The sequence below is a fragment of the Carex rostrata genome, chromosome 14, assembly GCF_964058835.1.
Source record: "Carex rostrata chromosome 14, lpCarRost1.2, whole genome shotgun sequence".
Classification (NCBI taxonomy): Eukaryota; Viridiplantae; Streptophyta; class Magnoliopsida; order Poales; family Cyperaceae; genus Carex; species Carex rostrata.
In genome coordinates, this window is record NC_135931.1 from 8,802,071 (window position 1) to 8,814,825 (window position 12,755).

Genomic DNA, 12,755 nt, shown 5'->3' on the forward strand with positions numbered 1-12,755 from the left:
TTGGTTTGTAAGGGCTCACCGGTTCACAAGTTGTAAACATTTCTCGTTAGATATAGAAAGCCGCACCTAGAAGAGGTTGCAACGCCCGGGAAACGTAGATCTTCGTTTTGCCAAACTCCGTTATCATCCCGAGTGTCAAATTTTTCTAAACTCATCTATTTACCTTTTAATCTCAATTATTTTCGAATATACACATTAAGTGTAACACATAGGTCACAAAGCTCATTGTGCAGTATGCTTTGAAGTGTTTGATATTTGATACGATAAGCACGATTTTCAAGTTTTCTCTAACAGTTTTAATAGAGGAAAATTTAAAGACCTAAAGAAATCAATAATTTATATACAAAATTTTATTTCAATAAGATTCAAAAATTTTCCAAATTTTACAAGACCTGAAAAATATAAAAAAAAATCCTCATGAGAGCTAGCTAGATTGATGGCTAGAGCGATGCTTATTGATGAAACACCATAATTTAATGACATAAATGCTCACAAAATCAACGTCACTTGTCCAACTAAAATATATTATTTTGTTTTTTCGAATATACAAATTTAAATTTTCTTGAACCTAGGACTGATAAAATAATTCATAATAACTCGTAATTCACTCGCTAAAATATAATTAATAACTTATCACCAACTCCAGTTATATGAATATAGGCCATATTCAATCCCAACCAGACTTGAGCTATCCAACCTGGTCTCCGATAAAATAGTAAATGGGCTATCATGAACTGCAATTTAAAAAAATGCAAATCCTCAGCGAGTTACCTCAGTGCAAATGGATCGGATACAGATCGGATAGTGGTAAAATTATACCTGTATTTATTTTTATTTTCCAAATACGGATATGGATCGGATATTAGACGGATACGGATCGGATATTAACTGGATACGGATACGAATATCTGCTTCTTATAATAGTGAATAACATAATTTTTTTCATAATACATATTAAATTATATAATATATATCTACTATTCGGATACGGATAATTAAAATTTAAAACCATATCCGTATCCGTATCCGCACAGATATTCGGATATCAGATATCTGTATTAAATTTTCGGATACGGAATCGGATACAGTCAGATAATATCCAACCAGTTTGCACCCCTACCCTCACCCAACTTATTCCAAAATTATGTATTGTTTGGCTTGGTTCTTTAACATGTGTTGTTTGGTTGTTAAATTGTGTTAAATTTAAAAATGTATTGTTTTTGGTCCTGGTTAAATTTGCTTAGAATTCAAACATTAATTTGGTCCTAACGAGTTACGAGTTAATTAGAGTTGGTAACGAGTTAAACTTTCAACTTAGTATTGCTTTTTCAACTTGAGTTGATTCTCTCATTAACTTAAGGCACTGAGTACAAGTATACTCCAACTCACTCGAACTCGGTTCACTAACCGTCCTACCTAGACCCTCACATTTATTAAATAAATAATATATTACCAATTTTTTGGTTTCAAGTACCTAAACTTTATAAAAATAGGAAGACACATTAAAGTTTTCAACAAATGTCAAATAACACAAAAGAATATTTGAATTTTAAAACTCATCTTATCAACAAATAAAGAAATATAAAAAAACAAATAATACACCGTTATACTAAGTGCACTGTTAATCACTACAAAAACTAAAAATAAATGCGATTGAAAGTAAGTAGATGATTTTAGAGAAATTTAACATGCGGGATGTTAACGGAGTTCGACAAAACAAAGGCCTACGTCTCTGGAGCTTCACAACCTCTTCTAAGTACGTCTTTCTATTACCCAATACGAAAGGATTACAACTTGTGAACCGTTGACTCCTTACTATCCGGAAAGTCAATCGGGCAACTAGAGATGAGAACAAGGTCTCAAAGTTTAGAAACTCAAGAGAAACACTCAATAGATCACTCTAACCTAATCTAACTCAAGATTAGTGAAGTGGGTTTGAGGTTGTTTGAGAGATTTTGAAGTTTTAAGCTCTCACAACAATGGAGTAACTAAAGCTCTTAGAAAATCGTGTTTTAGAAGATTAGGGTCGGCTGAGATTGCTTTGGGAAGAAAGTTCAAAGCCCTATTTATAGGACAGCTCAAAAATGGGTTGTTTTTATTTAAAATGTTACAACATTTTAGTTTAAAATGCGATTTAGGGTTTCAATTTTCTGACAGCTCAGTAAAACGTTACCAACGATTATAAAACGTTACGTAACAATTTGCACTGTAAAACTTGATCAAAAATAGAAATTTCTGAAGGTTGAATTGAATTAAAACGTTACAACTTTTGTCAAACGTTACAACGTTGATTTAATTAAATCGTTGCAACGATTGACAAACGCTACCATCATTTGTGATTAAATTATGAGTTTGATCAAGCTGTACTTCAGCGTTTCTGATAGACTGAAATTGTTGTAACGTTTTACAAATGTTACCAACGTTTGTTCCCTGTTGAAACAACATCAAACAAACTTTACTAAGTTTATAATTTTACAATTTAAATCCTTGATAGTCTTCATGATTTCTTCAGTCCAAGCGCTCTATATTGCAATTCTAATTGACTTGAACATGTATATCTTTCAAGTAGAAGAAATCGTAAAATTCAATAATTCTATATTTTTGTAAATTAATTAAATAGACAAAAAAAATTATTGCTTGAACAACATACACAAGATTATATATTTTTTTTCTTGTGCCATATGATCAAATTTCAAAATGAAAACGACATTTCTTTTTAAAAAAATAATATATTTTATATTCATGAATTATCCGGTGAGCTTGAGCTGATAATAATTTGTTTTTTTTTTATGTTTAAATTCACATGGAAGTATTCTATAAGACGCTTCGTTAACTTACAGTGGCGCCCACGGATCAAAGAAGAGAATTTTTATTTCAATTCCAAGATAATTTATTATATTGGCAAGGGTTAATTAATGGTCTGAAAGGCCTGGAAGAGGAGTTCAGAGTAGGTCCGATGCCCATCGGACCTACTTTGGTTCGATGGGTGTAGTGACCATTAGATTGCATTAAGATTTGTGTGCACCGTATTAAAATCCGTATGAGTATGTATCAATTTCTGTGCGTACCTATCTTAATACTAATCGTACGATGTTAGAGCTAATTGAACCTAAAAGTAGGTTCAATGCCCATCGTACCTACTCCTATCTCCTGGAAGAGTCCAGCAATTATACCTGACATGCATGTCCTTTCCAGGTCCAGCGTTTTCCTCCTTGTTTGGATCGGGTACGTCTCCCCTTCAAACAGAAATGGAGCGTATGCTGATTCATCAGAATATCATAGTTGTTATTGTTGAAAGAATGCAACATTTTCCAGTCATTCTTAACTGGAGAGAATGAAAATGGGAGATCTTATGTTTGTCCTGTCCTTCCAATCAATAAAGACGGCACCGATTATCTGGCCTTTCGAGGTGCGGATGGCCGAGCAACAAATACGGCCTTTACACAATTACATCATGCTTGCATGGAGATTGGAGAGTACATGTATGAAGGGAGGTGAAAAATACACGGAAATATAATGAAATAGAAAGAAAGAGTAATATATTTAATTTTTTTTGTGTTTGAATAATTAATGAGAAAACATAAATTTAATTTTTTTTATCTTATTTTTTAGGGTAAATTTTGCTGGAGGTCACTAAACTTTGTTATTTGTCACGAATTGGTCACTCAACTTTGATTTGTCCCTTTTGAGTCACTCAACTTTGTTATTTGTTCCAATCAAGTCACTCAACGTTTTCCATCCAAATTTTTAACGGAATATGCTAATTCCGTTAGTTTTTTGGATGGAATATGCTAATTCCGTTAAAATTTTGGATGGAATAGGTATATTCCGTTAATTTTTTGGATGGAATAGGAATATTCCGTTAAAAATTTGGATGGAAAACGTTGAGTGACTTGATTGGAACAAATAACAAAGTTGAGTGACTCAAAAGGGACAAATCAAAGTTGAGTGACCAATTCGTGACAAATAACAAAGTTTAGTGACCTCCAGCGAAATTTACCCTATTTTTTATTTGATTAATTAAAATTTAGAGTTAATGAGAAATTCAGTAGCAGTTGTAGGAATGTGATAAAAAAACTTGTATGAGAAATTATATAGGTAAGATATAGAGTTGAAAATTTGTATTATTTTTTTCTAAAAGTATTTGTAATATTTTTTTTCCCATCTGTTGCACTCTAAATTGAGAAGAAAACCGATTCTATTTATTACAATGATACAAGATTAAACCTTTTATCTACTGTATCATTCACCTCCAACATAATTTTGTCAACCAAACACGATTCGATGAAAAAATTCCTTTTCTGTTCATTCTCTCCCTTCCTCTACTCTCCATCCAAACAAGGTGTTATTCTCACGAGCATTTTTCAACAAAGCTGTGTGTGCACGTCTTATTCGAGATTAAAATCAAATACTTTTACTTTTTTAATTATACTACATCTTCACTTTTTAAACGTTAATAAATTTAAATTTTAAAATGAAATTATTAAATTTGATCTATATCATTTTCTCATTGCACATATAAAAATTATGACGCTTCGATATTGTTTTGATCGGTATAAAAAATTTACAAAAATATATTGATACAAATAATTTATGAATGTTGATTTTTTTACTTATTGTTTCACTAAAAAAATAACAGTCATTTTTTTATGTGCATGTAATAATATAAATCAGATCTTCGACCTATTTGTTGTAAAAAATTTGATATTAAAAAGGTTTAAGAGTGAAAACATGATAAAGACAAAAATAAAGATATTTAAAGCCTACCCTTATTCTTATTATTATTGTTATTATTATTATTATAATTATTATAATTATTCTCATTATCTCTGTAATGTTTAGAGCAGGAGAACTTTGTTGTAGAGTAGAACACAAAAAGGTCAAAGAAGAGGCTTCGATCTTTTCTGCTTCTTTCATAAGCTGAGGAGATTCTTTGTTTCTCACCAGTACATTCTTTTTTTTTGAGATGAAATATGGAGGTCCAGCCCCCAAATTCCTATTGATATGTAGACACCAGGGGTGTCAAAAGTACATTTTCGAAATTTAAATTACAATAAAGGAAACTATAAAATAACTACACTAATTAATGAAAGTACTGTAAATAAAGAACTTGTAACATGTAGCATCTAAAAGCCTTCCTTCTGTCACTAATCAACAGCTACTATATCTCATGTTATTCCAAACCAACTCTGAGCTTCTTGTGCAATTTCCCTTGCCAGTATCTCGTGTTCCTTCATTTTATCTGTGAATATGCGTCTGCACCTCTCTCTCCATGCGACAAAACAGATGGTAACTTGTATTTGTCTTATACTTTTCTGTTCAGTCCTATTCACTATGCTGCCAGGGCCAGTTGTTCGGTACCAGTCATTGGGGCTAATTGTTGGTAATAGTCTGGCAAGGTGTATTTTTACTCTTTTGATGTATGTACATTCTTGAAATAGATGTTGCTTTGTTTCTGATTGCATCCTACACATGTGGCACATATTTGGCATTTCCCATCCCTTTTTAATGAGATTATCTATGGTTAATAATCGATTATTATGCATCAACCATATAAATATCATTACCCTTCCGGGGCCTTTAATATCCCAAATGTATTGTGCCATTGATCCTATGTATGGTTTCTGCTCCATTGTTTTGTAAAACGACTTCACCGTGAAAACACCCTTTCCATTCCACTTCCATTGCACTTCATCTTGCTGCTGCTGACTTTGATCTATTATTTGATCTTGAAGTTCTGCAAGCAACTGTTGTTGCTCTTCCTGTGTCCATACTGACATGATTTGCGGTACCGACAGTTGCCACTGATGGCCTTGCCATGCCTGTTGTACTGTCATTTCTTTTCTCTCTGTATACTAGTAAAGGATAGGGTATTTTTCACACAGCGGTTGTTGCATCCATTTATCAGTCCAAAATCTGACATGGTCTCCCTTACCTATTTTGAACTGAATTGAAAATTCCATGAATTGCGTTATTTCTCTGAAACCCTTCCAAAATCGTGTTGTGGTTGTGATATCCCATGGTCTAACATTTTCTTTTGATGCCACCTCCATCCATTGTGGAAGGGTTTCAGAGAAATAACGGGTAAACTTACAACATGGAAAGCAACGACTTACCATTCTTGAAATAGATGGGAGCCCCACTCACAGATAAAAAGTTACAAAAAATGCACTACTTACCTCTGATATAGAAGATCACGGGTAAACTTACAACATGGAAAGCAGATATGCTCTCCATTGGAGGAAGGATTACGCTCATAAACGTAGCACTCACAGCTGTGCCCATATACATGATGCAAGTTTTCTTGTTACCCAAATCGGTGATTAACAAAATTGATCAATCTCGAAGAAAATTTTTGTAGCATGGACATAAAGTGCAAGTAGAAGGAAAAAGATACATGAGTTTTGCGTCATGGGAATTAGTGACAAAATCGCCAGTACATTCTGGTATGATATTCTCTTTTCTTTTCTTTCTAAAATCATTTCTTTATCAGGGAAAGGTATCCTTTTTTTTTTGAAAACATTTGTGGTCCTCTCTGTCAAAAGTCAAAATTCAGAGGACGTATAAATCGGGATGTTTTATTTATAGAAATATTACTAAGGTAGCGGAGCATGTCCAATGGTGTTTTGATAATCCGATTAAATTTTAATTGTAACGATGCATTTATCTATGTTCGAACCTGAAAATGAAATAATTTATGTTTTATTCTTAGAAGTGAGAAATGTATATCCGGTATCTTTTTCTCTCCATTCAATCATCAAAAGAAAACAATTAATAAAAGAGGAGAAATCCACTTGCAACGATTGTAAGTTAGAACAATCTTATAAAAAATTGATTTCGTAATTTTTAAAGTCTAAACAGTTGATCCAAACCATTAAAAATGATATCTATATTAAAATGTGCTTGGAGATCAAATTTTACATTTTTCTGAATTTTTTTACTAAGTATTTTATAAAATTGTTGTTTTTAGATAATTTTAAACAAATGAAAAACAACAATTTTGTAACGGTTTGGAAAATGTAAACACGCAGTACTGAGTACTGACTGAACGAACACTTGCTGTACCTAGGCCATGATTTGTATGCTGAGACCATAGATTTTCAATTCATAAGTCAGCTCATGTAATAGTAAGACTCCATACACAGATTGGGTCCGACTAGGTGCATTCCGACTGCTGGGAGGGCTATCATATCGGACCTAATATGTACGAGCAAACAAAAATATTACTGATTCAGCCTGACACATTACCATGGCCAGGGAAATTGTTCCAAGATAATGAACTTCATTTCATTTTCTTTTTGCAAATTGAAAGAACCATCAAACTTGCACCAGCTGAAAGCGGTTATCAGAAAATTCAACTTTTTTTAAAATCACAGAATGATTTCAGGAATCTCGTTTTTCCATTGGAAAGTTCAAATTACAGCGAGTATTCCAACAAAAACCTAACTCCCTACAAATCCAAATAAAATAATTTTCTTTTCTTTTGTTTGTGTTTGTGTTTGTGTTTGCCAAATTTACACTCACCACAATCCCTTTGGTGGGAAGAAAAACACAGGGAACTCAGATGTAGCAAATATTAACTCTACATGAGATAAATACACAACTATTTACGACTAGCGTATATACTGTCGTGCATCCCTCCTTGAAGTGATGACAAAGTAGTGTATGTTTTGAGGGGCAAAAAAACCCCAAAATTGGAAGTAAATTGATTAGACCAGCTTTAAGTATCCCGGTAAACTGGCTGTGCAGTCCACTTGAGCAGTAAATTTAACTTCCCTGATTTGGCACCTTCCAATGGAAAGGTGTCCCGGAACTCCCCTTCCATTATAACCCTTGTCAATGTCATTATGCATCTCCCAATATAATCCTGCCATGGAAAAAGATTAAAAAAATAAAAGATGAGCATTCATCGTTATAGTTTTATCATTTAGAATTCGAAGGAGGATATCAGTAGCAAATGTGAGATCAACCTTTCCAAATGTGTCGTGATCATAGACCTCAAAAATAAGCAAATCATGGAGACCATCTTCAACCACCAGGTCAAATGTTTGATTCCATATAGGCTCCAGTGTGTTATTTACTACCTACATGTCAGAAGTGCCATAACATTTAGAAAACACACATGCTGGAACTTTTGTCAAGCAAAATACCAGAATAGCCCTAAATATGGCATATGCCCCTCTATTCCTCATTTTGTTTGAAAAGTGCCTAAAAGAACCCTACTTCATTCTGTTTCAATATATTAATAAGCAAGATATGCAATTATTTTGGGCACATCTTAGAAAATAGAGGGAAAATTTTGCTGATTAACATGTCCGTAAATTGACTATAAACCATGAATAGACAAAGACTCATGACTTTGGAAGGACGACATATCCATTGCATCGAATGAGTGCAAAAATTACCCTTGTTTTCAACTTGGTCCCTTGTTTCTTCAAATAAATAACAACATAGGGGTCGGCTCTTCCCATAACATCCATGGGAGGCAAATCTTCAGCAGATATAACTGTAACTGATAACACACCTCTCATAATCACATTTTTTCTTTTCTGAATTGCTGAAGCACCAGTGTCATCTGTATCAGTCTTGAGTGCTTTCTCCAAAGCAGTCAATGCAAATTTGTGAGCAAAGGGATTGACAATGCCAGGCACGTTATATGGGAAGTACAGAAGCTCAAGGTGCACCTATTGACATAAAACAACTCTAATTACCCTTCTGCCACCACATTACCTTTGTCCCAGGAACTACAACATAGATTCTGGTTTTGCACCAAGAATTACAATTTTTGGCAGCAAGTAAAATTCCAGCTGGTACAAACCAATAACAGTAACCACTTAAAAGATTAGTGCAGTATGTTCATACTTGCACCTCAACTAAGCTCAGATGAAGCAATCAAACAAAGAAGAAAAAGGAAAATAATCTAACAACAACTATAGCACCAACAGAAGTTTCAGCTTGTACTGGTACAACGGTAATGAAATCAGGTATTGTCATTCATGGTTCTGTACCAGGCGGATCTCAACTTCTCTTATACATAACTCCACTGTAAGAAATAAATGCTCAGTATATAGTACCTAACTTAAGAGCACTGGAACAGTACCATTTCGTTGGCCCTCAGTCTAAAATGTACAACCACAATTGAGCCAACTGTTGATATCCCAGATAAATTTGCAGAAAACTACAAGAAACCTTATCTGACCTGACCACGTGGCTTGACATCCCTCTGTACGTCCAAATCTTTCAAAAGATCCAACCATACGATTTTCACCTTCCCAGGTTCGAGTTGGCTCAAACTTACTCGTGCACAACCAATCAACTCTGATGACTGGAGCCCCTCGTCATCAAATACCTTCACTGTCACAAATTGTGTGGATGGATCCTCAACAATGAATTCATAGCTTTCGTTCCATATTGGATTCAAATCATTGTTCTACAAAAGCAAACAAGAACCAAAAACAATTGTCTGAATTTAAATCAATTACTGTTCACCCAGATTCTGATACTGAGAAGATTATTTTCTAGCCTGTGAATTTTTTTATATGTTTTTCTGGTGCTTAATTTGTTTGGCTCTTAATTGGACTTAAAACATCAGGTTTGACCTAGGAGACAGAAGAAAAAGTCATATTGATACAATGACAAACATGATGCCATAACGGTCAGATTTCTAGCTAGCATGTTTGTTCCAGGCTAGTTAACATGAAAAACCCGATTACAGAAGCCATGGTGGATTAAAAAATCCATCATATTTTTCAAGTTCCTGCTTATCCGCACCTTACAATTTAACTAGAGCGTGCTTATTTATATACAAGACCAGGATGAAACGCTTGGAGGGAGTATTATGTTGGTAATCCTAACTTGTTAAAATTTCAGAAAGTTGGTTAACTACTCTATACTTACAATAGTCTTGCTTTTTCTGGTAGTATTCTGCAAAGGTCGTATGTAAACAAGAGCAAATGGATCAGATTTTCCAACCAAATCCTTGTTCTTCAGATCTCGTGCTTGAACTAGTTTCACATCAAGCACCCCAACTGGCTTCATCTCCAAGTCACTATATTGCCAAAAACACAGTTAAATTTCATTTGCCCCACAAATAATAAAAAGCACCAATATCTGATCCCCTTATTTCATCAAATCACCCAAACTGACCTCCTTTATAAGAAAGATAAAAAGGGAAAAACATTAGTTGAGTATATGTCGTAAACCAAGTATAAGAAAAGATAAAACCACCTGTAGTCTCCTGGAAGAATTGGGATCACTTTGCGATTGGGCCATGTCAACGTGTCCTCTATTGTGTCACGTATTGTGCCCTAAGGAAGAGAAGGTACAAAATGGGACACTTTGGTGATTCAATCAACGTAACAAAAACAAAAAAAAAACAAAAAACCAAATCAACTTCTCACAGTAAATAATACTAGCACTAACCTCAATTGCATCAGAAAGACCAGGAATAGCTGATATTTCACCACCAACTACCTTGAGAGTGAAGTTGAGATTTTTCTACATTAAAACAAAATGTAAGAATCTATTGGATAAAACTGTTCATACTATAGGGTTGGCTTTAGCGATGACAGGGGCAGGGCAGAGGGGGGCTGTGTGAGATATGTACCTTTTCTCTTAAGGAGTAACATACTGCTCCAAAACAAGGGAACTCTGACACGAGAGGTTTAAAGATGATGCGGAATACCCCTGTAAAGCCAATATTTTTCACCTAATAGTGTGGAATAAATAAAACAGATAAAATAGATGCTTAAAGAAGCTATCACTGTGAAAAAAGGCATCATTAGCAAGCTACCCTTTCAAAGATCAAATCATGTGAAAATAGAAATAAGGATATTTTTCTACAACCAAAGAGAAATGATTTATATTGAACATTTGAGATGTACCGTTAAAGGCTCAAGCTTGCAATAAAAAAGAAAATTAGCCAAGAAAAAGGATACAGAAATAAAAAAAATCAAGGATTATATTACCTGAATAGGAAGAGACACACCAAATGTCGTTTTAATATCGAGAACAATATTAGGATTACCATCCCATTCCACCTCCAACTCCATGGTAACTCCAGAACTACCATCTTCTAATACTTCTATACCTGAACAACAATTTTAATCAGAAACATGAAAGAGAAAAACAGCAAGTTCATATTTCAAACAAGAAGATCAAAATGAAATATTAACTCAGAGGGACGACACTGTGTAACAAGATATACCTGTAAATTGTGGGGCCACCGTGCCAAGTGTCAGCTTTGAAAATCTTATTGAATCTAGGATCAAGGACTTGTACTGTTCGAAAACAGGATCCAAAGATGTTCTTATCAGCTCCGATGCAGCCTGAAAATCTCCATTTTAACCCACTAAATCATAAAAGATAAAATATTAAGAAAGAAAAAAAAATTGAAGCATGTAAAAGATGGCAAATTTGGGATAATTGGGCACCTGATCAATGAAAGGCCATAGTTTCGCAAGTTCATAATTTAGCCACTTCAGCTGTAGGAAGAAAATGCATCCAGATCAGCAAGAAATTTTGATATTGCATCAACCGAGCCCATGTAAAGGAATTTACCTTTTGACGCCTTGTAAAAACAACCCATGAAGGGTAAAATCCAGGCGGAAGAAGTTTTCTTAGACCTTCAACTGTCAGTTTTGAATACTGAGTAACTGCCATAGCCTGTATAATATTTTAGCCCATACAAATAATAAAAATTTAGCGAGTGTATTTAATCATTATGATGAGAGACATAATAGAAAAGTTCAAGTTCAACATGGATAAACTTGACTTCTTTTTAGGCAACACCTGACCCACTATGCAAATGATTTAGGAAATTCATCAATTATACATACAGTTTTTATGCACTTTAGGTCAGTTAGCAAAATTTCACATTAGTAGAGAATCTTTTTGGTCAGATATCTATGTATTTTGTTAATTTGAGCATGGGGTAACTACCGCTGCAACTTGCATGCAATTAAGGCGCCACACTGAAGACGGAGCTGCTTAATATACATTTTTTTAAGGTACACGCGCGTGTAGAAAAAATATATTCAAAGCCGGGTATCATAATTATAAAAGTTAAAATATACTAAATAGATTCAGAACAAGTCAAATCACAACATACAGACATCAATCCACGAAACTAGAAATGAATTCTTTACGATAAGAAAATGATTTTTTTACCAATTCTCTCCGCTGCTCTGCGCGGGAATGCTCGAGCCGCGCAAACGCCATCACGAGAAAAATTCCAATGGCGATTCCCAAAACCATCCCCGTTAGGAACGCCATATTTGTTCAAACAAACAAAATCCAAAAGGAAACGAAGAAGACTAGCAGGGAATGTCGCTTTGCATGCTTAAGTGTAGAATGGAGAAAACCATTGGGGGGAGGTGAGCTATGTCTCTTATTCTTTAAATTAAGATGTCTTTTGTTTTTATTCGCTTTTCCAGATGGGAATTGTAATGCGCCCCACTGAATTCGGGGTTCGTTTCTTTCGGCGGGGGGGAGAGACAACTCGGTGAAGGAAGGAACGAGAAGGATCTTCCGCCCGAATACAAATGCCCCTAAGGTACCTCAAATATTATGTTTGGATTTGGACCGTCCGATCTGTTTTGACACAATTATTAAAGCGAAACTGTGCATTCCACCTCGGGCCGGATTGGTCTGAATTCTGATCGGACGGTCCGATTTTAAACTCAAAATTTGAGTTATTTCAGGGGCCCTGACTCTGCCCCACTCCCATAAATTGGATGCCACGTGCCACGTGGGTT

The 12,755-nt window shown here is 34.6% G+C and overlaps 1 protein-coding gene across 1 annotated transcript; it reads right to left on the reverse strand.

Moving 5' to 3' along the window:
- Window positions 1-7,493: 7,493 nt before the first annotated feature.
- LOC144565576 (synaptotagmin-5-like) lies at window positions 7,494-12,493 on the reverse strand. The gene is made up of 13 exons (XM_078315366.1): window positions 12,169-12,493; window positions 11,560-11,664; window positions 11,433-11,483; window positions 11,207-11,327; window positions 10,968-11,089; window positions 10,607-10,708; window positions 10,423-10,497; window positions 10,228-10,307; window positions 9,898-10,048; window positions 9,200-9,430; window positions 8,406-8,684; window positions 7,971-8,084; window positions 7,494-7,867 (listed from the first exon to the last, which is right to left on the reverse strand). The coding sequence occupies exons 1-13, from the start codon at window positions 12,271-12,273 to the stop codon at window positions 7,721-7,723; spliced, it is 1,683 nt and encodes a 560-aa protein (XP_078171492.1). The 5' UTR covers window positions 12,274-12,493; the 3' UTR covers window positions 7,494-7,720.
- Window positions 12,494-12,755: the final 262 nt, after the last annotated feature.

Excerpts from the sequence above, each read along its gene's own strand:
- LOC144565576 (XM_078315366.1), bottom strand. The coding sequence starts at position 12,273 with ATGGCGTTCCTAACGGGGATGGTTTTGGGAATCGCCATTGGAATTTTT. Across the intron at positions 11,090-11,206 it reads GGTGGCCCCACAATTTACAG|GTATAGAAGTATTAGAAGAT; the intron begins GTATATCTTGTT and ends ATTGTTGTTCAG. Across the intron at positions 10,308-10,422 it reads GTCTTTCTGATGCAATTGAG|GGCACAATACGTGACACAAT; the intron begins GTTAGTGCTAGT and ends TCTCTTCCTTAG.